Source organism: Schistocerca cancellata, chromosome 7, assembly GCF_023864275.1.
Source record: "Schistocerca cancellata isolate TAMUIC-IGC-003103 chromosome 7, iqSchCanc2.1, whole genome shotgun sequence".
Classification (NCBI taxonomy): Eukaryota; Metazoa; Arthropoda; class Insecta; order Orthoptera; family Acrididae; genus Schistocerca; species Schistocerca cancellata.
In genome coordinates this window covers 161,326,393-161,354,343 of record NC_064632.1, presented here as the reverse complement: position 1 = coordinate 161,354,343, position 27,951 = coordinate 161,326,393, and the positions used below count along the sequence as shown (strand labels likewise).

The window sequence follows — 27,951 nt, the reverse complement described above, 5'->3', positions numbered from 1 at the left end:
TGAGAGAGCGCAGCATGTTATCATGGATTTCGGGGGGGGGGGGGGGGGGAGAAGGGGGTAACTGTAATTGTGTGTGTGTGTGTGTGTGTGTGTGTGTGTGTGTGTGTGTTTGTTGTACATGTGAGCATGTTTCGCGCCCTTATTTCATCCAGTTAGATTAGACTGGATTATATTAGACATAATTTTTGTTGTGTAGACCCACAGTGGCGAGCCACTCAACGATGAAGAAAATTGCAAAAAAACAAGAATACAAAATAGATATTTCCATTAAAGAGGTAGTAACAACTTGTCACAAAACATGTAAATGTATAACACACTGACGTGCATATAACATTTCTTAGGCTAATGTAGACCCGGAAACAGAGAATCAAATGGCAGTATGCGACTTAACATCTGATTCATCAGTCCCCTAGAACTTAGAACTAATTAAACCTAACTAACCTAAGGACATCACACACATCCATGCCCGATGAAACAGAGAATCAGTTAGAACACTTACTTACATTAATCACAATACTATACTGGAGATGTCCGGAAGTCGGGTTTTACCTAACACTCACGTTCTCTGAGATTGTTAATACTATATGCGTCAGTTTGTTCTACTAACAAATTCAACAATGGAATGGCAGCAATTAGCCATCAATAAATCGCTTAGGTTCCTCTTAAACTGAACTTTACGAAGAACTCGTGTGTCCCTCAAAAGAGTGTATAGCCCTCAAAGGAGACTGTTGAAAAGTAAGGTGAGTTGTTCACAAAACATTTTTCTTGCTTTTTTTTACCAGACTTATCAAACCAGCTAGGCACTCGTAGATAAATTTTATGGTGGTTTTAAGTTATTGAAAAGCCGTAGTCCTGGATAATGGACACCTCTCTGGAGCAAATAATTATTATTATTGCTTCTAACATTCATTCCTTGAATTTAGCTGTTGGCTTGAAGAAGACTTAAATAATAAGCCTATACATGACGTTTTTCAATGCATTCCACAAATAATTCGTATCATACGGTCATCTAATGCATTCTAGCGAGGCATTTACAAGTTAAGCGTATCTTTTGTACAACGGATAGATTTGGCAATGACAGCAACAAAAACTGTATGTTTCACACTATTAAAAGTTTAGTTTTAAAAGTCAATTAATGACGCATCAAAGCATATTATAGAGAGTTACACAGGTATTCGAAGAGTGAGGTTCAGCCACTCTCGTGATTCCCCTTCACTGCAAGAAACATCCGCCCCGATAGCTGAGTACAGTCTGCCTTCGGCGGTGCTACGGCACGGACGTCTGTTTACGTCCCTGCCGGAGAAGTTCGCGCTCGCGCAGTTGTTTACCTCGTCGGCGTACTCGTGCGTTTAGACGACTCGATATAGAATGGCACATGCATACCGAAAGTCGACTCTCAAGATTAGTTCTTCGAATGAATATGCGAGACCGAAAGCCTACGAAATAGAACTTATCGGAATCCACCTCTCCATAGTGAGCAGTGTTGTTTACGTCAAGCTGATTAACGACGCAGTATGTGACAGAATCATCCGAGATACTAAACATGGACTCAAATTTTGCCACTCTGATGGACATGTTGGAGAAGTAACTATTGATCATGCAGGACTGGGCTTACGGAACATACGTATTTTCGAACTTCCCTTCGAGGTTCCGTCTGACTTGGTCGTTGACGCCTTACGCCCATATGGAAGAGTGCTTAGCCACGTTGAGGAAAAATGGTCCAACTTCACGACTTACCCCGTTCTCAATGGGGTGCGTCAAATCAGAATAGAACTGACACGACATGTACCCTCGTACTTGTTCATCGGCGGATGCAGAGCTATAGTCATCTACGATGGACAACCCAAAACATGCACAGGCTGTGGGAAAGAGGGCCACGTCCGTTCCGAATGTATGCAGCGGAAGATAGTGCAAGTTCCAAACGGCGAACCCGTACCTCCGTCCACGTTGACGCCGCTGCCACTAACGTATGCGGACGCATTTCGAACGGATCCCATCCCGAAGACTGACCAGCTACAGAATCCTGACAGTTTACGGCAACCGACTGCGCCAGAGACCGCCTCCAGTGACGAAACGACGCACACCTCTGCCGCTCCGGCGCCGACGACGCACTTAACCGAGCGGAAAGGATCGGTAGGAGAAATGGAAATTGATCCTGCTGTTGTGCCGACAGTTGCTTTCGTCCCTGGGCACCGGGAGTCACTTCCGCACTCGGATACGGAGGCGCACACGCGCAAACAACGATCACCGAAGCGCCACAAGAAACGACGGCTCGCGCCGTCGGATACCTGCTTACTGCAGTACACGTCCGACGGACTTGGGTGTAACGTCGATACAGTGCCTCCGGATGCGCAACGGGAGGATCTGCCTCCCACACAGCAGTACGACGCGAATCATGCTACGCAGGGGTTGAATACAGACACACCGGACGGAAAGCCGACGGACGGAGTCCCTCCACCCACCGCAGCAACGCCACCGCCTTCGGTCAGCCCGGCCGGAGAGACACGACGGGAGCTGGACCTCCAGCACAGGAACTGGGCCGACGAATCCGATACTGACCCCCACACCGACGACGCACCCGTAATGGCGAGTGCTGCGTCCACCGGATGTTAACCGCGCAGAAGATGCAGACTGACGCACAGACAGCATGTCACCGGGCAGCAGCACACAAATTAACATAAGCGTTTATGTGCGCTTTACGCACTGAGGAACAGCGGCAGGCATATCGAACAGCCTCTATTAATATTAATACGATCAGAACGCCTGTCAAATTGCAATTATTACGAGACATGTTGCATGCGTCAGACGTCGACATCGTTCTGCTGCAGGAAGTATGTGTTGAGAGCTTCCCCGACCTCTATGAGTACGATACGTACATTACACCTACTACCGACGGCGGCAGCGGAACAGCGATACTTCTACGTAGCGGCATAGTAGCCGAGGACGTGGTGTACCTGCCGTCAGCGCGAGGACTAGCGCTCACAGTGCTGGGAGTACGCGTCGTTAACATTTACGCACCGTCGGGGTCAGACAGACGGCGCGACCGACCCCGATTTTACGCAGAGGAGATTGCAACACTATTCTTAGGTCGGTATGAACATGTCTTATTTGGAGGCGACTTCAACTGCGTGCTCGCACCAAAAGATCAACACCCCCGTTATACTTCATGCCCGGAGCTGCGGCAACTCATACTGGACATGAATCTCATTGATACATGGGACCAGATACATGGCGACAGACGTGGATACACCTACGTCACGAGTCACTCTGCAAGTCGTCTCGATCGCATTTACGTAACACGTCGTCTCGAACCTGCGATCCTCGATGCGGAATTGTGGCCTGTCGCCTTTTCAGATCACATAGCATATATATGCACGGTCTCCCTGAGTCGTCAACAGGTGTGGATGAGTCGCAGTGTTTGGAAACTGAATACAGCACACTGTAGGGAACCTGAGTGCAGACGCTTAGTCGAAGACACTTGGCATGTGTGTGAACGACGCCTCCCGACATATCCGACTACGTTGCAGTGGTGGCTGGAATGCGTTAAGCCTGCATTGCGCCGAGCGTTAATTGCATACGGAAGAGAGCAGATGATGTGGAGGCGGTACACGACGGAATTTTATTTCACGATGCTCCGCGAACTATCTGTACAAGCACCTTCACAGGAGGGTCGTGCCGGTATAAAACGAGCACAGGCCCAAATAATTTCCATAACGCGCCGCCGACTGGAGGGTGTCGCAATCCGTGCAAGGGCCTTTGAACGAGTCCGTGGAGAATCCCCGTCGATGTATCACGTTATTAGAGAAAAACAACGTAGCCGCAGAACCTTAATACAGACGGTCGTACTGCCAGATGGTCGCCGCATGACAACGCAAAAAGACATTGCCAACGCTTTCGTGGAACACTACGGTCATCTCTATGAAGAAGCGGAACACTTTCATGAGGTCCGACGAACGCTCTCCGCGTGTCTCGACGAGTCGGCCAACCTGGAGTTAACAGGTGAAATCACAGTTGACGACGTAATGGAAGCGATTGATAAGGGAGCGTCGCACAAATCGCCGGGGCCCGACGGGTTTCCGTTAGAGTTCTATCGTACATTTAAAGATCTCATGATTCCACGATGGACTGCCATGTACGGCGAATTGATGTCTCCCAACGTGCCTCTTCCACCCTCCTTCGTGGAAGGAATGATCATCCCCATCCACAAACCATCTGGCGGCACATGGATACAGGCCTACCGGCCACTGACCCTTCTTAATTGCGACTACAAGATCTACGCCAGGATACTTGCAGCACGCTTTAAACGCGTAATACGACAAGTGATTTCACTCGACCAAACCCAGCTAGGAGGAGCTAGCAATATACAAACGGCACTCAGCGACTACCGCGATGTTATCGCACTGGCATCAACATGTCGTCTCCGGGGTGTATTGGTATCGATAGACTTCGATCGCGCATTTGACAGGCTGAGTCATGCTTATCTCACGGACGTGATGACGAAAATGAAGTTTCCGGAAAGTTTTGTCACCGTCGTCATGCGACTACTCCACGGAGCCGCATCCAAAGTGCTCATCAATGGACGCTTGGTGGGGCCCATCACCATCTCACGATCGGTCAGACAAGGGTGCCCGCTGTCAACGATATTGCATGCCATCGCCGCTGCTTTGCGGACTCCGGAATCGACTCCAAGGAATGACGATAAGGCACAACAAGTTTGTATGCCGAACATACGCAGATGACCTAGTGTTTTTAGCACGGTCAGGCGACGAGGCAGGAACGGCCTTGCATTGGATTAATTTGTATTGTATGGCTACGGGAAGTCGCCTGAACATGGCAAAGTCGGGAGCGATGAACATCGGGAGAGGACTCCCAACAGGAAGTGTAGCACCATTACAGCCGATCAACAAAATGAAATGCCTAGGAATTATCTTCACTACCGACGTTCGACGCACGGTGGCACTGAGTTACAGAAATCTTCTGCAAACAATTCGTGCGAGTGTCCAAAGTCACAGGTTAAGGGCACTGGATATGATACAACGGGTCACCTTTGCCAACACTTATCTAGCCTCTCGCATCCCCCACCTGGCACAAGTCCTTCCTATGCCGGTGGTGTTGGCCCGCCGAATCCTCGCGGCACTCGGATATTTTGTGAGCACAGGTCTGCTTTTTAAGGTAGGGTACGAAACCCTCATCCTTCCTCGTAGTCGTGGAGGTCTTGGACTAGGGACTAGTCCACGTACGCGACCGAGCAGTGGCTATTTATGTAACCACAATGATCAAGATGTGGACACGACACCAGACAAGTCTGACGGGCAGCTTGATAGACGAACTCGCTCCACCTTCTCTTTCGGCTCCGGTAGCGGTGGCTCACATCTCACCATCGCTTGCCCATATGCGAACCTTCTTTGTGGAACACAGTTATGTACATATGGAACTACCGACTACCAGGACGGCAACGGCACGTGATATATATCACATCTTCACTCGACGACGGCCGAATAATGCCGTAGAGCGCCGCCAACCAACAGTTACGTGGTCAGTGGTATGGCGTACAGTGCACCACCCACACCTCGATACGGGAACGCGCGCATTGTGGTATCAGGTGGTAAATGGGAAATACGTGACTCGTTCCAGGTTGTATACAATTCATATGGCGGACGAGCCACTGTGTACGCAGTGCAATGTTGTAGACACTGAGGAGCATCGCCTGATATGCGGTCCTTCGGCGGACGTCTGGTGTTTGGTCAAAAAAATGATCGCCTTCCTCCTTCGGGTGGGGCCGCAAACAATAGAACCACGCACACTACTTCTCCCAGATAGGACATATTATCCCAGAACGAAGACAAACGCAGTGACTTGGATTCGAGGTTTGACTGTGCGTTATCTTTTCCGAGACGGCAGTAAGAATGTGCTTGACTTTTGGGCCTTACTACAGGAACATCACTCACAGCTTATGAGACATCCGAGATATCGAACATATTACGCAAATTTTTTAGGGAGTGCCTTGCTTGATCCCCCACCCAGTTGGGGTGTCCCAGGTAGGAGAATATAATTATTGTCTATAAGTATCAGAACAAGAAAGGACCAGGACAGTGGAGGATCCACAAACACACGTGAAGACGTACCCGACACCAACGCGAGGTGTGACGGGATTAGCGAGGTACGCGCCTAAAAGAGGAACGTAGACCGTTATTGTTTGTACTGCCAGAAGCAGGATATTTTATTTATTTTTTTCACTATTATGTTGAAAAAAATCCACTTATTTACGTTTCCCAGAAACATTTTCTTTCATAAAGTCATCGTCTTATATATTAAAAAAATGCTAGAAGCAGTTTATGTTTGTTATTGTAAAAAAAAAAAAGTCGGTAGAGCATTAGGCTTTTAACCTAAGGGTCCAGGGTTCAAGTCCCTGTTCGGGCGAAAATTTTAAGTAAATTATACTCCGCTCCCGTGCACATGTTTACATATGTTGTACCACTTATTCTGTTGCATATACTGTACTCAGAAATAAATCTACCGAACTCAAAAAAAAAAAAAAAAAAAAAAAAAAAGTGGTCAGCGTGATGGATTACCGTCCTACGGGCCCGGGTTCGATTCCTGGCTGGGTCGGAGATTTTTCTCCGCTCAGGGACTGGGTGTTGTGTCGTCTTCATCATCATTTCATCCCCATCCAGCGCGCAGATCACCCAATGTAGCGTCGAATGTAATTCGATTACATTCCTGATCATTACATGATTCCTCGACTTGCGCCATAGGGTGGTGGGGTTTCGGGTTCCGCTGGATAGGTCAGGAGTCCACTACACGCAACAAGCGGCTACACGGGTAGCAGGGGTTGTGTGGCGTGGGCTGGGCGGTTTTTTAGGTTAGATGGCCTTGGGCAAGTACAGAAAGGGCAACAGCCTCAACGGGTGCGGGGCAAAGTCAGGACATGCAGGGACCAAGCAGCAATCGGTATTGTAATTGTAAACTGTCGAAGCTGCGTTGGTAAAGTACCGGAACTTCAACGCTGACAGAAAGCACCGAAGCTGAAATCGTTATAGGTACAGAAAGCTGGCTGAAGCCAGAGATAAATTCTGCCGAAATTTTTACAAAGGTACAGACGGTGTTTAGAAAGGATAGATTGCATGCAACCGGTGGTGGAGTGTTCGTCGCTGTTAGTAGTAGTTTATCCTGTAGTGAAGTAGAAGTGGATAGTTCCTGTGAATTATTATGGGTGGAGGTTACACTCAACAACCGAGCTAGGTTAATAATTGGCTCCTTTTACCGACCTCCCGACTCAGCAGCATCAGTGGCAGAACAACTGAAAGAAAATTTGGAATACATTTCACATAAATTTTCTCAGCATGTTATAGTCTTAGGTGGAGATTTTAATTTACCAGATATAGACTGGGACACTCAGATGTTTAGGACGGGTGGTAGGGACAGAGCATCGAGTGACATTATACTGAGTGCACTATCCGAAAATTACCTCGAGCAATTAAACAGAGAACCAACTCGTGGAGATAACATCTTGGACCTACTGATAACAAACAGACCCGAACTTTTCGACTCTGTATGTGCAGAACAGGGAATCAGTGATCATAAGGCCGTTGCAGCATCCCTGAATATGGAAGTTAATAGGAATATAAAAAAAGGGAGGAAGGTTTATTTGTTTAGCAAGAGTAATAGAAGGCAGATTTCAGACTACCTAACAGATCAAAGCGAAAATTTCTGTTCCGACACTGACAATGTTGAGTGTTTATGGAAAAAGTTGAAGGCAATCGTAAAATGCGTTTTAGACAGGTACGTGCCGAGTAAAACTCTGAGGGACGGGAAAAACCCATCGTGGTTCAACAACAAAGTTAGGAAACTACTGCGAAAGCAAAGAGAGCTTCACTCCAAGTTTAAACGCAGCCAAAACCTCTCAGATAAACAGAAGCTAAACGATGTCAAAGTTAGCGTAAGGAGGGCTATGCGTGAAGCGTTCAGTGAATTCGAAAGTAAAATTCTATGTACCGACTTGACAGAAAATCCTAGGAAGTTCTGGTCTTACGTTAAATCAGTAAGTGGCTCGAAACAGCATATCCAGACACTCCGGGATGATGAAGGCATTGAAACAGAGGATGACACGCGTAAAGCTGAAATACTAAACACCTTTTTCCAAAGCTGTTTCACAGAGGAAGACTGCACTGCAGTTCCTTCTCTAAATCCTCACACAAACGAAAAAAAGGCTGACATCGAAATAAGTGTCCAAGGAATAGAAAAGCAACTGGAATCACTCAACAGAGGAAAGTCCATTGGATCTGACGGGATACCAATTCGATTCTACACAGAGTACGCGAAAAAACTTGCCCCCCTTCTAACAGCCGTGTACCGCAAGTCTCTAGAGGAACGGAAGGTTCCAAATGATTGGAAAAGAGCACAGGTAGTCCCAGTCTTCAAGAAGGGTCGTCGAGCAGATGCGCAAAACTATAGACCTATAGCTCTGACGTCGATCTGTTGTAGAATTTTAGAACATGTTTTTTGCTCGAGTATCAATCGTTTTTGAAAACCCAGAATCTACTATGTAGGAATCAACATGGATTCCGGAAACCGCGATCGTGTGAGACCCAACTCGCTTTATTTGTTCATGAGACCCAGTAAATATTAGATACAGGCTCCCAGGTAGATGCTATTTTTCTTGACTTCCGGAAGGCGTTCTATACAGTTCCGCACTGTCGCCTGATAAACAAAGTAAGAGCCTACGGAATATCAGACCAGCTGTGTGGCTGGATTGAAGAGTTTTTAGCAAACAGAACACAGCATGTTGTTCTCAATGGAGAGACGTCTACAGACGTTAAAGTAACCTCTGGCGTGCCACAGGGGAGTCTTATGGGACCATTGATTTTTCACAATATATATAAATGACCTAGTAGATAGTGTCGGAAGTTCCATGCGGCTTTTCGCGGATGATGCTGTAGTATACAGAGAAGTTGCAGCATTAGAAAATTGTAGCGAAATGCAGGAAGATCTGCAGCGGATAGGCACTTGGTGCAGGGAGTGGCAACTGACCCTTAACATAGACAAATGTAATGTATTGCGAATACATAGAAAGAAGGATCCATTATTGTATGATTATATGATAGCGGAACAAACACTGGTAGCAGTTACTTCTGTAAAATATGTGGGAGTATGCGTGCAGAACGATTTGAAGTGGAATGATCATATAAAATTAATTGTTGGTAAGGCGGGTACCAGGTTGAGATTCATTGGGAGAGTCCTTAGAAAATGTAGTCCATCAACAAAGGAGGTGGCTTACAAAACACTCGTTCGACCTATACTTGAGTATTGCTCATCAGTGTGGGATCCGTACCAGATCGGGTTGACGGAGGAGATAGAGAAGATCCAAAGAAGAGCGGCGCGTTTCGTCACAGGGTTATTTGGTAACCGTGATAGCGTTACGGAGACTCTGCAAGAGAGGCGCTCTGCATCGCGGTGTAGCTTGCTCGCCAGGTTTCGAGAGGGTGCGTTTCTGGATGAGGTATCGAATATATTGCTTCCCCCTACTTATACCTCCCGAGGAGATCACGAATGTAAAATTAGAGAGATTAGAGCGCGCACGGAGGCTTTCAGACAGTCGTTCTTCCCGCGAACCATACGCGACTGGAACAGGAAAGGGAGGTAATGACAGTGGCACGTAAAGTGCCCTCCGCCACACACCGTTGGGTGGCTTGCGGAGTATAAATGTAGATGTAGATGACCGCACCAAGGCGGCCGGAGCTGCCCCGCAAAGAGCCTCCCGGCCAATGACCTCAAACGCTCATCTCCATTTCCACTACAAGAAACGACTTGTCAAAATCGCGTGGAGGTTGATATTTCCTTAGGTTCAGCTAGTTGTGTCTTATAGAATTCCTCACAGCCACTCTCACAAACCTCTGCTACACCGAGCGAACTTGTATTTGAATGTGCAGACTTAAGGCGATCTACTACCTTTTTGAAAAGATCAATCGGAGTCAATAGTTGTAACGTTCTTTTAAATAAAATGAATGAGTATGATGACGATTACGTTGAATCAATGTCTGTACTGTGGAATGGATACATAACTCGAACTGTCGTGTAGCGTGTTGTAACTACAAGTGGTGTGCTTACTCTGTGTTATTGTTAGCAATAACTTTATACGAACTGATTGGGCAATGCAACTCCCAATACCAATAACGAAATACAGTCAGTGCAAAATACATTCAGCCCTCTTAGGCCCTGAATCATCTGGCCCTGTTCAAAACTGGTAACTTCGGTCCCTGTGCACATAACAAACCAATTAAATTGTCTTACCTCTAAAGCAGCAACGGAGTAACGCGATATAGTCTGCTCTCTTAAAAAATAATACTTGAAATGGACATGAAATCCATTTGGCTGATAAAGGTGAACATTTAAGAAAATCCAGCTTATTTAAAAAAAAAAAATATGACCTGGACTGGTAGGCGGTACTGATTACGGTGAATTACTCAGTTTTTTTTTAGCAAAGTTATATTGGAAGTTAAGTTTGTCTTTTAAAAAACAACTGACAACTGAAGCTACATTACTCACAACTGATTCACAAACAATGAGATTTAAACAGCAAGTATTATCTAACTTCATTAATCCAACATAAATGCAAATCATCAAATTACACATAGCTGTATTAACAAATATTAAAAGCATTACGAAAATGAAATATGTAAGTACTCCTTTTCTTAAAGCAATATACGTACATTCTGGGGTTACTCAACAATTATAAATTATCAGCCAACTCACCAATACTAACGCGCTGGCAAAAACAGAAATCATTATTATTATCACGGTCGGCGTCCGTAGATGAAAAAAGGGTGACGTAGAAAGGGGTGACGTAGAACCTTAATTGAGGAATGTCTCAATTTCAATCAAATTTTGTATATACATGTATTATTACTTGTATAATTTTCAATAATTATTTCCCTGAAGACTTCTGCTTCCATGTTCAACAATATTGACATACCTACATTAATGTAATTCTTGGTGGCTTCACGCAGCACACCATAAAAACTGCCTAGTACATAGTCTTTCCCTCACAGACAGCTACTTACAACTCTGCGCCCAGCGCTCTCTTACTCCAACAAAACAGTACAGTATCTTTGGCTCTGTGGTTCGCGCACAGTCATCGATCTACATTACCGTGCCTATCAGACACATTTATCGTTTATAGTATCCTAGTTTCATTTTAATTTATTAATATTCTTATCTTATTCTGGTGCCACATACAAGTGTGCCCCAGTATACTCCTTTCATAGTTCTTAAAAATGTTGAGTGCCATTATTTAAGTGATATGGAAATCATACGAAACGTTTTCGAATCAATTTCTGGACTGAAAAAGAATTTATTGTACCTCTTAGAGAAACTCCGCTCAGAGCACTTATCTACGAGCCGTCCCTGTCGCGGATATCTGGTTCAGTAATGTGACGTTTCACTTCGCAATAAAAAAAAAAAAAGTCCGGGATGGAAATTCCGAATTAGTGAATATTAAAGAGTATAAGGAGTATTTCGGCACTTGAGGACAGATGGAATCCAGAAGAGAGTCTTGACATGGAGAACATTCTATAAATGTAGCCAGCTGCTTTTTAATGTATAAAAATGAATGTTTGCTTGTCCGTCTTCTGCGCGTTCCTGCATACCAGTGATCAGATTATAAAGAAACTTTAGTGAGTTGTTCTTGCGCACGCCTGCTAAAGTTTGTGAGAGTCTAAGAGCTACCCATAGGTCCGTAGATGATTTTCAATTTCAATTTGCTCTGAGCACTATGGGACTTGACCTAGAACTTAGAACTAATTAAACCTAACTGACATAAGGACATCACACACATCCATGCCCGAGGCAGGACTGGAACCTGGTCGCGCGGTTCCAGACTGTAGCGCCTAGAACCGCTCGGCCACTCTGGTCGGCGTCCGTAGATGAAAAAGGGGTGACGTAGAAAGGAGTGACGTAGAAAGGGGTGACGTAGAACCTTAATTGAGGAATGTCTCAATTTCAATCAAATTTTGTATATACATGTATTATTACTTGTATAATTATTTGTATAAACATCTTGGGGGGGGGGGGGATATACTCCAATCAGTCCTAGGCGTCGGGATAAGAAGACTTGATATGTACAAATATTCGATAATGATCGATGTTTGCATCAAATCAACAGTTCTCTGGGTCGTTAGAAGTTTAGTGACAATCACAGTGACGTTTCACGCCTACAGTAAGGATAAGGGGAATGGATGCAAAGACAGTGACACATCTGCATATCTCTGCAATGCCTGAAGGAATTTGTACCAAATCTGGCACACTTAACTGTTATACGGAAAAATTTACTGTGACAGTAGTACCCCTAGCACCTAGGCTGAGAATTTGCGGTCAAATGAGGTTTCACAAAAGCGCAACTCAGGAACGTCTCAAACAGTTTTAACAAAGTGAAAATCTTCTCTGTTATTAGGCCGCGTCATATTTCTTCTAAAATGATCGACGTTTCGACCCCTCTGCTCTAGCAGTAGCGGACAACAGAAGATCCCGAGGATGATCCCAGCACAGGGCTCGAAACGTCAATCATTTTAGAAGAAATATGACGCGGCCTAACAACCCAGAAAATTTTAACTTCAGTGACAACGGCCACGAAAGCCTGCACACTTACATAATTTTAACAAAATTTAGCGTATGCAAGACTCATTATTTGCATAAAAGTACTGTGCAGTTTAGGAACCCTTACTGCCGCTGGGGGTGGCGGTGTGGAGAAGAAGGGGTGACATGTAGGGATGCGTTCCAGGGCCAAAGATCATACCAGACGACTCATAATATGTACATGTACCGTTCTATTTAGAGTCACATAGTCTGAAACAGCGGAGAATCTGAGAATTGCCGTCGACTGTCCCTCTCGAAGCGGCACTTAGTTAACGGTAGAATTATAAGCTTCCTCCAAATTCAGATGAAGCTGCATTGAAAAATTCGGTAGAGGTGAAATATGTGTACAAATATATACGTGTGTGTATGTGTGTGTGTGTGTGTGTGTGTGTGTGTGTGTGTGTGACTTACGCTTACGTGGCCGAAGCCATGGGCAACAAACCAGCTAATTTTATGCACAAAAAAACCATTGTCTTCCATTCGTTTTCTACATGTAAATGTTTATGCTTTGTATATAACTGCCTACTTAGAAAAAAAAGAGGCACTGCACTGCATGCTAGGCATAGCTAGTATTTCTGAATGTAACATACTGAAAGGAAAATGCCACAAATTAACAAAAAAGGCATAGAACTGGCTGATGAGTTCTTTGTATTTAGGGAATTCGATGCCAGTTGTTGGAATGAAGAGCGGTTGGAGCGATACTCAAAGCATGCTCCGCGGAGCCCTGGGGCTCCACAGGGCCTCTACGAGGACTCCACCGAAATAATATCAACCTAAAAAACAAAGCACGTCACGTACTATCACAGACCTATAAATACCAAATCAATATTGGTTTTATTAAAGTTTTTTTTTCTCTTAGTGCGAAATAGCCGAAAATGAGGGGAGAAGCAGCATAATAATTCTATAATAAGACTCATCAAAAACTATGTACTTCCCCCCCCCCCCCCCTCTCTCTCTCTCTTTCTCTGCGTGCTATCTCATCCACACACGCCGCGAACATTCCACTACGCTCTCTCCATCTTTCTCTCATCCAAAAACATCTTGATCCACTTCGAAAGATTTAGTCGCTTCACCACCCGGGCTATATAAACCCATGCCCAGCAGCCCACTATACAGCTCGTGCTCGAGTTTACAATTGCAACGTGCAGTTCATTTTAGCGCGGCGTTTCCGCGCCCTACTCTCAGACCGCGGCATATTTGAGTCATGTTTCTTATTGACTGTAGTTGCAAAATTCAGTATCCAGTGGAGATATTTTCTGTTTCTGTCACATTGTAAAATCGAACTGTTGGTTTTAAAAGATAGAATGGGGCGTTGGCTTAATGGTGTTGCAAGAAAAAGTTTGAAAACTGGTTCACCCGTAAGATTGGGCACCAACTTCAAAGATTTCATAAAACCATATGCGGCAGACGTAACACAGTGTGTTGTTGCACAGGACAATAATTTATCATGCAGGCTTAAAATTTTGTTAATGTTCTACCAGGCGAGCTTGTAATAGAGTAGGCCAGCGCTGGGTTGGTGTACCAATCGTTATGTCAACAAGACATGCAACAGACCTCGAAAGGAGGCAGACTCAAACGCAAGCACAGCATCATTATTGAAATTAACATAGCAAAGCAAGGATCACTGATGGGACCGATAGAAGCGCTCATACATCCACAGCCACAAAGGTGTGCGCTTGGCCCAATAAATAGAGATTCTTCCACAGCTGAAGAACACATTCTAACATGCTGCCATTCTGTCTGTGTCGCTAGAACCAGAGGGAATGACAGTCTATGGCGTTTCAGTGAAACCACCACATGCTGATCAAAGATGGCTGGCCTGCTACTTGCTTGCTGGTCTGCCATTACTGCGTCATTGCGGATGAAGAGACTGGTGAGTGACGAGCCCTCCTCCATTACTGGATCATCACATACGACCTGAAAGCTGCGACCTTCGCACCGACGAGCCAACGCACGCTCACGCAGCCTTCTTGTCGACTCGTGAGTATCTGCTGCAATCTTGGTCGATCCATGGTGGGTCACAAGGCCGAGTGTTCATGACAACTGGCATCCTGGACCACAGTCGACAGTCTCCACCAGAGCGCACGATGGGCTGTCTTCAAGAGTGCTTGGGTGGTGGCCGTACTATATCAACGTAAAACTTCTGGCCGGGCAGCCCCTTCTTCGCCCCTCCATCGACGCCAGCACAACACACGCTGACTCAGGCTCTGCGGCGGCCGGCCGCCGGCCAGGTTTTTTGTCAACGAGTGTACCAATCTAGCCCTGGCACTGACTCGCGACGGCGACATCACGACTCTCTGATGAGACGTCAGCTCTCCATCGCGGCTCGTGCACTCGTGGCGATTGCACCTCTGGAGATAGCTATACCTTTGTAAATCTGCACGAGGAATAAATGTTATTTCAGATATCACTGTATCACTGACCCCTTGGCTGGACCTGACTATGCTCGACCTCGTAATCAGGACATCTAAGGAGGATGCCGCAGCATTGGTGTTAGTAGCCAGGTCGCAACAGTATGCAGTCTGCAAAGCATCTTTTTACAGTGCTGTGCGTCTAATTATCAGTTTTGCAGGCCATCTCAAACAAGACCTACTTGGTCACCTTCAACACGAGAAATTCGTCCTGCAGATGAATGAGCTGACAGATGATGCTGAACTGGCTTCTTGCTGATAATAATTGTATGATATCCATGTAAACATTCACTCGAAGAATACTTGCTTAGGTAAGCAATGCTGGCAACTAACACTATAAATTTTCTACAGAATTAACAATTTTTTGATATAACCATCCCGACTGGAACGATTGTAACGACATTTGTACTTTTGGGACTGGTAAAATAGCAGAAGCAGTATCGCTAATGAGAAATAAAGCGCCACACGGTGGTTCCAGACATTTTATCCCGCATAGACGAGCAGTTGCGTTAAAGAGGATGCCGCCAAAATCTAAAATTGGTTCTATATGTAGAAGTAAAAATAATTAGTTACATTAAATCGCGTGCTTTTCAGAACCAGTTTCAATATTGTGTGAAGACTATGAGAGCAGACATGAAACACTACTGCTCCACGCTCACACCGTTGGTCCTTGGGAAAAGACCTTAACAAAATTATTCGAACTAAGAGCTGAATTACAAGCTTTTATGACTGATATATCTTTTAAATTAAAAGAACGTTTGATCGATGTGACTTGGTTATTAGGACTAGCTCATTTAGCAGATATATTTCGAAGAAATACTGAATTAAATTCGTCTTTACGAGGAAAACATACAGCTTTCATTACCAACAACAAAATAACCGCCTCATAAGAGGGCAGTTCAATAAGTAATGCAACACATTTTTTTTCTCGGCCAATTTTGGTTGAAAAAACCGGAAATTTCTTGTGGAATATTTTCAAACATTCCCGCTTCGTCTCGTATAGTTTCATTGACTTCCGACAGGTGGCAGCGCTGTACGGAGCTGTTAAAATGGCGTCTGTAACGGATGTGCGTTGCAAACACCGGGCAGTGATCGAGTTCCTTTGGCGGAAAACCAGGGCATCTCAGATATTCATAGGCGCTTGCAGAATGTCTACGGTGATCTGGCAGTGGACAAAAGCACGGTGAGTCGTTGGGCAAAGCGTGTGTCATCATCGCCGCAAGGTCAAGCAAGACTGTCTGAACTCCCGCGTGCGGGCCGGCCGTGCACAGCTGGGACTCCTGCAATGGCGGAGCGTGCGAACAGACTCGTTCGAGATGATCGACGGATCACCATCAAACAACTCAGTGCTCAACTTGACATCTCTGTTGGTAGTGCTGTCCCAATTGTTCACCAGTTGGGATATTCAAAGGTTTGTTCCCGCTGGGTCCCTCGTTGTCTAACCGAACACCATAAAGAGCAAAGGAGAATCATCTGTACGGAATTGCTTGCTCGTCATGTGGCTGAGGGTGACAATTTATTGTCAAAGATTGTTACAGGCGATGAAACATGGGTTCATCACTTCGAACCTGAAACAAAACGGCAATCAATGGAGTGGCGCCACACCCACTCCCCTACCAAGAAAAAGTTTAAAGCCATACCCTCAGCCGGTAAAGTCATGGTTACAGTCTTCTGGGACGCTGAAGGGGTTATTCTGTTCGATGTCCTTCCCCATGGTCAAACGATCAACTCTGAAGTGTATTGTGCTACTCTTCAGAAATTGAAGAAACGACTCCAGCGTGTTCGTAGGCACAAAAATCTGAACGAACTTCTCCTTCTTCATGACAACGCAAGGCCTCACACAAGTCTTCGCACCCGAGAGGAGCTCACAAAACTTCAGTGGACTGTTCTCCCTCATGCACCCTACAGCCCCGATCTCGCACCGTCGGATTTCCATATGTTTGGCCCAATGAAGGACGCAATCCGTGGGAGGCACTACGCGGATGATGAAGAAGTTATTGATGCAGTACGACGTTGGCTCCGACATCGACCAGTGGAATGGTACCGTGCAGGCATACAGACCCTCATTTCAAGGTGGCGTAAAGCCGTAGCATTGAATGGAGATTACGTTGAAAAATAGTGTTGTGTAGCTAAAAGATTGGGGAATAACGTGGTGTATTTCAATACTGAATAAAACAACCCCTGTTTCAGAAAAAAAATGTGTTGCATTACTTATTGAACTGCCCTCGTAAAAAGATTTTCGGCTTGTTTGTCTTGGCAAGAGAGAACTAGGTGAGACAACAGAATTACCAAATGAAATACTTGAAGAAGTGGCCCAGTGTCTCCATGATGTCCAATGTCACTTCATAATTTTTGGTGCAGTGTTCGTGATGAATGCCCACAACTAGTCACAGAGTCTCTGACTTTTCTTCTCTGGTTCCCAACAACATTCTTGTGTGGAATAGGATTCTCAGCATATGAAACTACCAACACAAAATACCACATTCGACTGGATGCTGAACCTGATACATATTTTCAGCTCTCTTCTGTCAAGCGTGACATTAAACAGTTGACCAAAAATAGAAAACAACTCCACATCTCCCATTACATGGAAACGATTTTATGAATTTACAGTGGAATCAATACAGAGTTATTTTGTGTACACTGAGGTGAAAAAAGTCATATCTCGTAATATTGTGACGGACCTCCTTTTACCCAGAGTAGTGCAGCAACTCGACGTGGCATGGACTCGGCCAGTCGTTTTAAGAAATGCTGAGCCATGCTGTCTTTAAAGCCGTCCATAAATGCTGAAGTGTTGCCAGCACGTCATGTTCTGCGCGTATTGACCTCTCGATTGTGTCCCATAAATGTTCGACAGAATTCATGTCGGGCGGTCTGGGTGGACGGATCATTCTCTCGAATGGTCAAGAATCTTCTTCAAAGCGATCGTGAACAACCGTGGTCCGGCGACATGGCGCATTGCCATCCATAAAGATTTCATCCGTGGACGGTTGCAAATGGTCTCCAAGTTGCCGAACATAACCATTCCCAATCAATGGTCGACCAGCTGGACCATTCTATACAAACACAGCTCGCACCATTATGAAGCCACCAGCTTGCATCGTGCCTTCTTGACAACTTGGGTTCATAGCTTCGTGGGGTCTTTACCACACTCGAACCCTTCCGTCAGCTCTTACCAACAGAAACTGGGACTCATCTGACCAGGCCACGGTTTTCCAGTGGTTTAAGGTTCAGCCGATATAGTCAAGAGCCCCGGAGACGCGCGGCTGGCGATGCCGTACTGCTACCAAAGGCACTCTCATTATTCGTCTGCTGCCATAGCCCATTAACTCCAAACTTTGCCCCACTGTCCTAACGGTTACGTTCGCCGCGCGCACGACGTTGATTTCTACGTTTATTTCACACACTGTTGCTTATCTGTTATCCCTGAAAAATCGATGCAAATGCCGCTTCTCTCGGTCGTTAAGCGGCCATCGGCCACCGCGCGGTCCGTGTTAAAATATAACGCATGAAATTTGGTCTTACCGGCACACACTAGTCACTGTGGATCACGGAATATTGAATTCCGTAACCATTTCCGAAATGGAATGCATGCATCTAGCTACTATCATACCCTGTTCAGAGTCTTAATTCCCGTCGTGCGGCCATAATCACGTAAGACACAGTTTATCACCTTAGTAGAAATGACAGCTTCACCAGTGTCCTGCCCTTTTCTGACTTGTGTAGAGGATTCTAGCGCCGTTTGTACACGTGCGTATCGCTATCCCTGTTTTTGTTAGCTCAGTGAATCTTATTATTGTCTGTTTTATATGATTTGTGTGAGTCAGTAGCGTATAGCGTAGCTATTTTTGTCTGCTTTTCATTAAATGACTGTAAATAAAGAATGAACGTCAAACGAGGTTTTGATTAAGGCTCCGTAAAATATTTGGTATTTCAAAAGGATTCTGTCACAAAAAATGTTTGAGAACGCTGCTTTAGTGTATTCCCTCTGTGCCTCAGGGGGCGTGGCGCTGGGCGTGCTGGGTAAGCGAGCGACGCGCCACGGCCTGTTCCCCGGGGTGGTGGTAAGCTGCCTGCTCCACGTGGCCGCCTTCTGCCTCGCCTTCCTCAACCTGCCCGACGCGGCGCCCTTCAAGGACACCGACGACCCGGCCTTCATCAACAGCAAGTGAGCTACACACTCCTGTCACCATATTCCCTGTTTCAGCTAAACATATACTCTGACCGAAAATGCTTTACAATCCTGGTTGGTAACTATAACAATGTCACCGATATTGTCAACGGAGGGCTTACACTGTCTGACCAAAAAAGTGAACCGCCAAGAAGAAGAGGAAGCAAAATGAAACTTCACGCATTGAGATGGTCAACGTAAATGTCGTGTGAGTAGGGCCTCGCGTCGGGTAGACCGTTCGCCGGGTGCCAGTCTTTCGAGTTGACGCCCCTTCGGCGACTTGCGCGTCGATGGGGATGAAATGATGGTGATTAGGACAACACAGCACAGTCCCTGAGCGAAGAAAATTTCCGACCCAGCCGGCAATCGAACCCGGGCCGTTAGGATTGACATTCTGTCGCGCTGACCACTTTTCATTTTTTTAAATCTCATTTTGTGCGCTTTTGTTCGTTGCATCTGCTCGGAGCGGACGTCGTACGACATCCGTTTAAGTTCGTTGTTGATCGATTAGCTCAGTTTTTTTCATTACAGAGGGCTGCTAACCCTCTGACCGAACACGCTGAGCTACCGTGCCGGCATTTACAAAATAGCCAGATTTAAGAAGAGCTTGGCAGTATGAGACCATTTACTAGTATGATGCTGCATCCCCTCTGACCTGAATGCACACAATGATTCGGTTTATTTATTTATTTATTTAACCTGGCAAGATTAGGGCCATCAGGCCCTCTCTTACATCTAACCAGGCATTCTACTTATTTTACATTCATATGTTTTGGTAGCATGTTAAACTACATGTAGTACAAAAAGTGAAATAAACAATTACAAAGGCACACTTGGAAAAATAGATACATATAGAGTTTATATTCGTAGATGATAAGTACTGTCATAATTAGACATTATGAAAGAGACAGATTTTTAGATAGGAGTGCTAGCAGCAGGGAGTATGAGTGAGACTGATCGTGAAGGGAGGAGAAGAATAGAGACGTGATGTAACATAATTAAGGAAATATAAAGGAAAAGAAGATTGCATGGTTAATAGAGATAGATGAAGAGGAAGAAGAGAAAGGAGCAAGATAGGAGATACTACCTTTGCTATTTGACAGAGGAGAGGATTGCCCTTTTACATTAATTTTGTGGAAGACGCTATGAGGATGATAGTAGGAAATGCTTCAACTTCTTCTCGAAAACAGCAGGGGATTGAATTTTGCGCAAGGTAAAGGGCAGTTTGTTCCAGAGGTAACTGAGAAGGAGTTTGCAAACGTTTTTGTTTTGTGAGTGGGCACAGTTAGATTACCAGATAAGAGTGACTTCGTGTTCCGATTATGATGGCATGAAAGGTGTTTAATCTCTGGAGCAAGATACTGGGGTGCTTGCGCGACGAGGAGTCGGTGAAGTAGACAGTCATAAAAACATAGTATCCTCTTCTGAGGCAAACTGGTCCATAACTCTTGTAACTGACCCTTGATATCCTCGATACGAGTACAGTGGTGGAGTCGACGCCGAAGTTGGTCCTATACATCTTCTATCGAAGACAGATCTGGGGATGTTGCTGACCATGCGTGTCCTTCAACATCACACAGACATTTCACTGAGACATGTGCCATATGGGGGCGAAAATCGTCCTTTTGAAACATGACATCAGGATACTGTCACTTGAAAGCTAACACATGGAGAGACAGGTTGGGTATGGAGTTCATCTATCTACATCCACACTCCGCAAGCCACCTGACGGTGTGTGGCGGAGCAAGCGCAGTATCATGTGTGAGATACAGAGACGAGCGAGTGTGGCGGGACGTAAGCCAGTTCACTGCTAGTAGCGCCACGTCACCTTAACGCGTCTGCGCGCAGCGCGCAAGTATTGCACCACAATTAAGTTGTTGTTGTTGTTGTTGTGGTCTTCAGTCCTGAGACTGGTTTGATGCAGCTCTCCATGCTACTCTATCCTGTGCAAGCTTCTTCATCTCCCACTACCTACTGCAACCTACATCCTTCTGAATCTGCTTAGTGTATTCATCTCTTGGTCTCCCCCTACGATTTTTACCCTCCACGCTGCCCTCCAATACTAAACTGGCGATCCCTTGATGCCTCAGAACATGTCCTGCCAACCGATCCCTTCTTCTGGTCAAGTTGTGCCACAAACTTCTCTTCTCCCCTATCCTATTCAATACTTCCTCATTAGTTATGTGATCTACCCATCTAATCTTCAGCATTCTTCTGTAGCACCACAATTAAGTATGAAATTAAAAATCAAAATTTATGTTTAAAACTGTGTTAAAATATAGTTTTGTGTTATAATGTTCCAAATACCAAATCTTTAAGTACTAGACTTAATAGTTTACGTTAAAAAAAGCCGTTTTAAGAGGAAAATAAGTGGCGCTAAATAATAAAGCTAGAAAACCAGAATTTAGTCAGAAGGTGCAGTTAGAGCTTATAAATAAGTGGTGCAGATTTCCAAAACCATATAACAAAAATTAACACCGGAATCCACGTTTTTGGGGAAAATCGGAGGCGCTAAATAATGGACTTAGAAACATGAAAATTTGTTCTATGCTTCAGTTCACCCCAAAAAATAATAACTGAGAGACCACGTTAAGCTAACTCCTAATTTGAGTAATTAAGTAAAAGCCAATTTTGTAACTAAAGTATGCCCAGTCGTAGTAGATTAAGTACCTGTAATTTTAATGATAAGAGAATTTTGGTTAAAGTGAATGATAAAACATACGAAATGATAAAGCTATAACAAATTTTAGAGTCGTAGTGTTAATGACATACGATATAAATGTTAGTAAATGTTAGTAGCGGTAACGATCTACCGTTAGTTCCACTATGAAATTTCTAGAAGGCAAAGTATTCATTCCAACGAGCTGAAACTTCTTCGGTGATTTCAAACAACTTAACTGAATACAAATAAAAATTAAGAGGTTTCTGACGTAATTTGTAACCATATTATTAAAGTTCGTGTGCCCGAGAAAGCGGTCGTTCGGAGGCTGCTGCAGTATGCAGATAGCCGTAGACAACAGACGTTCCCTCGGCCGTCCGCTGCGGCACCTATATAAATACAGCCCGAGAGGCACTAGTAAGGTTCACTTCGAATTTAGCTGCTGTAAGATCCACCTGTGTTAAACGTCGGATCGCGCCCTGCCTCGGATGACGTCAGAGCCGAACTGTGTCAAATCGCGTATTTTGCGGTAAAAACGGACAGTGAACTCGCGAGGACTGTACACCGTCCTGGATGGCTTAGAATTCGCCAGAGTAACTGTTAGTGTGCCGTCTGTGCGAATTACAATTCCGCAAGGCGAGTAGTGACTTTATTGCCACTTTTAAGGCAAGCATTAATTTTGAACATTTATTACAAATTTCCATTGAGTAATTTTAGTCAGGGTGAAGGACAATTTGGTAGGAACGTACCGTAGAGGTCGTCTCTGAACTGCTAAATTTGTTGTTAGAATAGAAAGACTTGCTTTCAATTGAAAATAGCGAATTTACAAGTGTTGTATGGGAGAAACTTTGTGCAATATAATTTTGATTGGAACTTTATACTTTTAATTAAAATCGAAGTCCTGATCCCGCAAAGAAATAGGAGGATAGAAACTTTTCTTTCAGTGGGCTGGACTAGAATGTGGCCATGTTGTTGTGTTGTTGTTGTTGTTGTTGTTGTTGTGGTCTTCAGTCCTGAGACTGGTTTGATGCAGCTCTCCATGCTACTCTGTCCTGTGCAAGCTTCTTCATCTCCCAGTACCTACTGCAGCCTACATCCTTCTGAATCTGCTTAGTGTATTCATTTCTTGGTCTCCCTCTACGATTTTTACCCTCCACGCTGCCCTCCAGTACTAAATTGGTGATCCCTTGATGCCTCAGAACATGTCCTACCAACCGATCCCTTCTTCTAGTCAAGTTGTGCCACAAACTCCTCTTCTCCCCAATTCTATTCAATACCTCCTCGTTAGTTATGTGATCTACCCATGTAATCTTCAGCATTCTTCTGTAGCACCACATTTCGAAAGCTTCTATTCTCTTCTTGTCTAAACTATTTATCGTCCATGTTTCACTTCCATACATGGCTACACTCCATACAAATACAATCAGAAACGACTTCCTGACACTTAAATCTATACTCGATGTTAACAAATTTCTCTTCTTCAGATATGCTTTCCTTGCCATTGCCAGTCTACATTTTATATTCTCTCTACTCCCCAAATAGCAAAACTCCTTTACTATTTTAAATGTCTCATTTCCTAATCTAATTCCCTCAGCATCACCCAATTTAATTCTACTACATTCCATTATCCTCGTTTTGCTTTTGTTGATGTTCATCTTATACCCTCCTTTCAAGACACTGTCCATTCCGTTCAACTGCTCTTCCAAGTTCTCTGCTGTCTCTGACAGAATTACAATGTCATCGGCGAACCTCAAAGTTTTTATTTCTTCTCCATGGATTTTAATACCTACTCCGAACTTTTCTTTTGTTTCCTTTACTGCTTGCTCAATATACAGATTGAATAACATCGGGGAGAGGCTACAACTCTGTCTCACTCCCTTCCCAACCACTGCTTCCCTTTCATGTCCTCTTATAACTGCCATCTGGTTTCTGTACAAATTGTAAATAGCCTTTCGCTCCGTGTATTTTACCCCTGCCAGCTTCAGAACTTGAAAGATATTATTCCAGTCAACATTGTCAAAAGCTTTCTCTAAGTCTACAAATGCTAGAAACGTAGGTTTGCCTTTCCTTAATCTTTCTTCTAAGATAAGTCGTAGAGTCAGTATTCCCTCACGTGTTCCAATATTTCTACGGAATCTAAACTGATCTTCCCCAAGGTCGGCTTCTGCCAGTTTTTCCATTCGTCTGTAAAGAATTCGCGTTAGTATTTTGCAGCTGTGACTTATTAAACTGATACTTCGGTAATTTTCACATCTGTCAACACCTGTTTTCTTTGGGATTGGAATTATTATATTCTTCTTGAAGTCTGAGGGAATTCGCCTGTCTCATACATCTTGCTCACCAGCTGGTAGAGTTTTGTCAGGTCTGGCTCTCCCAAAGCTGTCAATAGTTCAAATGGAATGTTGTCTACTCCTGGGACCTTGTTTTGACTTAGGTCTTTCAGTGCTCTGTCAAACTCTTCACGCAGTATCATATCTCCCATTACAGCTTCATCTACCTCCTCATCCATTTACATAATATTGTCCTCAAGAACATCGCGCCTGTATAGACTCTCTATATAGTCCTTCCACCTTTCTGCTTTCCCTTCTTTGCTTAGAACTGGGTTTCCATCTGAGCTCTTGATATTCATACAAGTGGTTCTCTTTTCTGCAAAGGTCTCTTTAATTTTCCTGTAGGCAATATCTATGAGATAAGCCTCTACATCTTTACATTTGTCCTCTTGAGGGGCGGCGGGTGGAATAATTTCGTTGTTATATATGTGTAGAATGTTGTGTAGAAAAGTTGCATTTCCCGGCCGATTAACCATATGTGGGGCGGCGCGTGGAATTAATTGTTGTTAAATGTTCCTAATATTTATGCAGTCTTTTGCCATTCTCAACACTGGCTCTCTAACTACAATATTGGCAACCAGAAAGTGATTAACAAAACGTGAAGCCTGTAATTAGAATTCCTAGTGCCCACTTCATCTCAGAAATACATTCACAGCTACAGCTTATAGCTCTGAGGAATTAGGATATTGTCTGGGATTCATAAAAAAAAATGATTCTCTCTAAAATGTTCACTATATTCTGAAAGTCACAGACCAAAAAGAATTCACACAATCCAACTACCAGAGCAGTTCAGAGTCTAATGCGCTGATGCAACTATAACTGTTCAAACCAAATGTTTAAGTGAATGCCCGCCATAATTTGATGATAATGTTCATCAAACGCCACGCTAAATAATGGTAGAATGTCTGTCCCGCGGCGGCACGTGAAAATACGACATACGCAAACTGAAGATAGATCATTAAAGTCATCCCAGAATTAACACTTCACTCGAAAACGATTTCATGGTTACTCGTATCCCGAGTAACTTATTACGGCATCCGAGGCTGTTTCTAGCAATGATACCGACGCGACGCGACTCCCGGCGCAGGTAGTGTGCTATTCAGCGTCTGGAGAGAACTGGGGCCTTCTTCTCTCGCGCCGCGTTCTTATATATAAAGCCGCGGTGCGGACGGCTAAGGGAACGCCTGATCAATTCCGCTCTCCCGACTAGCCGCTGGGCTAGTAATGCACCACTGTAAGTTATCGAATAAATCATTGATTCCTTTGCTGATGGCCGATGAAGCTCTCAATTTAAATGTGCAAATTAGCACACAGGTAAGTAATCATAATAAAAGTCTGACGTGGCTAAGTCAAATATTTTGGGCGAGAGAATTAATTTAATTACACTACACGCAATAGACGAGCTCTGAACTTGCTGTTTCGAGATACGCTAAACCACTTTCATTATTATCGTTGGGTTCCTTCTCAAGTGACAATTGGTTACAGCTACTGGGTTCATCGACCCCCAACAGGCTATCCTCTACATTCTCACTTACCTCCTGTCCTAAATCTATTAGTACAGTATCAACATCCTGCACAGTCACTTTAGATAAGAGCACATCATCCTCATCGTAAATATAAGCATGAATTTCTTCTGCTTCTTCCCCTGACAATTCAGTATCTTGTAGCTCTTCCCTACCGTTACACTGCTGCGCCTTCTCTTTCTCTTCCCACTTACAAAGCGTCTCTAACACGGTATCTATCAAATACTGTGAGTGATCTAATATTTCTGCTGTATCCTTAGATTCTACCGACCCTTCATCCACATGTTCAGTTTGAGTATTCTGATCTGTCTTACCAATTACTGTAATTACTGGCTTAGGAAAAGTAACCGCCTGGTGAGCGCCAGTGTCCTCATAGACGGGAACTAATTTTCCTGCCTCGGCCTACTACTGTTTCCTTTATTTGCATTATAGTTAACTGGCACCGCATTGCTTTCCGCACTGTTGTTTACCTGCATAATTTTGTTCGAAAAAAAATTACTATCATTAGGATGCCATTGTTGGTTCTGATAATTATTTCTCCAATTCCTACCTCTCTTAGGATGGCGAACACCTACTGTTCTGATGTTAACATTGTCATTCTGCTCGTTCTTAAAATTACTACTAGTGTTATTAGCATTTCTGTTATTATGTGCTTGCTCCTCGTTGGCAGCAACACGCTCTACACGTTCCAAATATTCAATGAAACGATCCAGATTATCTCTAGGGGCAGATATAATTCTAGTTTGCCAATACCATGGCAGTTTGGCTTCAAGACCTAGTATTATCATTTCAGGTTTTAGCTTTTCGGCCAAGTGTGACAAACGTGAGATCCATGACCTGGCAAACTGTTTAATAGATTCCTTGCCTACATTGAAGCGTTTTCCACTCCAAAATTCTCTCAACACTTCATTTTGCTTATTACTAGACCAATACTCATTAATGAAAGCTGTTTTAAATTCCGCTAATGTTTTACACTTCAACATAACATCAGCTGACCAACGCATGGCGTCACCTGCTAAATGGCTTCTAATAAATGAGATTTTCTCTCGTTCAGACCAAGTTGGTGGAATCACATCTTCAAAATCGTTCCAGAAATCTAGCGGTTGGATATTTTTATCTGGATCGAACCGCAAGAACTGCCGACACCCGATAAAAGCGGCGTTTGCAACTACAATTTGTTGCATACTACCATTACCAGAAGTTACTGAAGCTACTTTACTCTCAATGTTAGCAATGTTAGTACTAATATTTTCTACTCTCATTTCAACATTATTTACTCTTTGCACAATATTAGTATCAGTTTTGATTGCGTCTACTTCTGCTTGACATATGTTATCTTTTATATTAACATCTTTAAACCTATCTGGGCACAGTTCAGATTCCGCCTCGATCTTTTCTGTTAACTTGTGCTCCAGCTTCGCATCTTCCGTTTGGAAGTCTTTGCGAACCTCAGCCACTTCGGATTTTACTGTTTTATACATTTCAGAAAATTGTTGTGCAACCTTTTTCTTAATATCCTCATGATTGTAATCAATTTTATAATTCAAACTGTCCAGATCCTCTTTCAACTTATTGCAACCAGCCTTGAAGGTATTGTCCATTACCTCCAATCGTTTATTAAAATTAGTTTGGCTGGCCACAATCTCATATTTTAATTCAGCATTGCTGCTTTTGACCTCAGTTATTTCAGACTTTAATTCAGCATTGCTGGTAGCTATTGCTTGTAATATAACATTTAAATCAATAGCCCCAGTATCTTTGGGTTGCTCACTAGCTGGCTTTTTATCACACTCAGGTGACGAAAAACTAGCTCCAACACCAGAATCATCAAAACTAAATGAAACTTCTGATTGATCAGTCATATCTAACTTATCCTTTTTAAACGCTACCACCTCTGATGACTGTTTCGTTTTTAACTCATCAGATAAACTATCATCCAATAAATTAACAATTTCTGATTTCTGCTTTACTACAGGGGTTTCTATTATTGAATCATTGCGCCTTTTTACACTACTGTGAGGAGACAATACTTCATATTTCACTTTAACATTACTATTTTCATGCATATTTACACTTGAACCGTTGTCTAGATTTACAGTTCCCTCAACAGACATAGGTTCTGATTTAAGTTTAACCCCAGTTTCTTCTGGCAGTTCCATCGCCGACAGTCTTTTAGTGCAGGTTAGTAAAATTTTTAACAGCTTTTCACTTAACTTAGTTCCTTCTG

The 27,951-nt window shown here is 44.0% G+C and overlaps 1 protein-coding gene across 1 annotated transcript in view; it reads left to right on the top strand.

The window, feature by feature from the left end:
• The window catches only part of LOC126092683 (UNC93-like protein MFSD11), a 215,703-nt gene that overhangs the window by 98,538 nt on the left and 89,214 nt on the right, over positions 1–27,951 (top strand). The window contains exon 6 of the mRNA XM_049908405.1: positions 19,041–19,209. Coding sequence (XP_049764362.1) covers positions 19,041–19,209 — 169 coding nt within the window. The remainder of the gene's footprint in view (positions 1–19,040; positions 19,210–27,951) is intronic.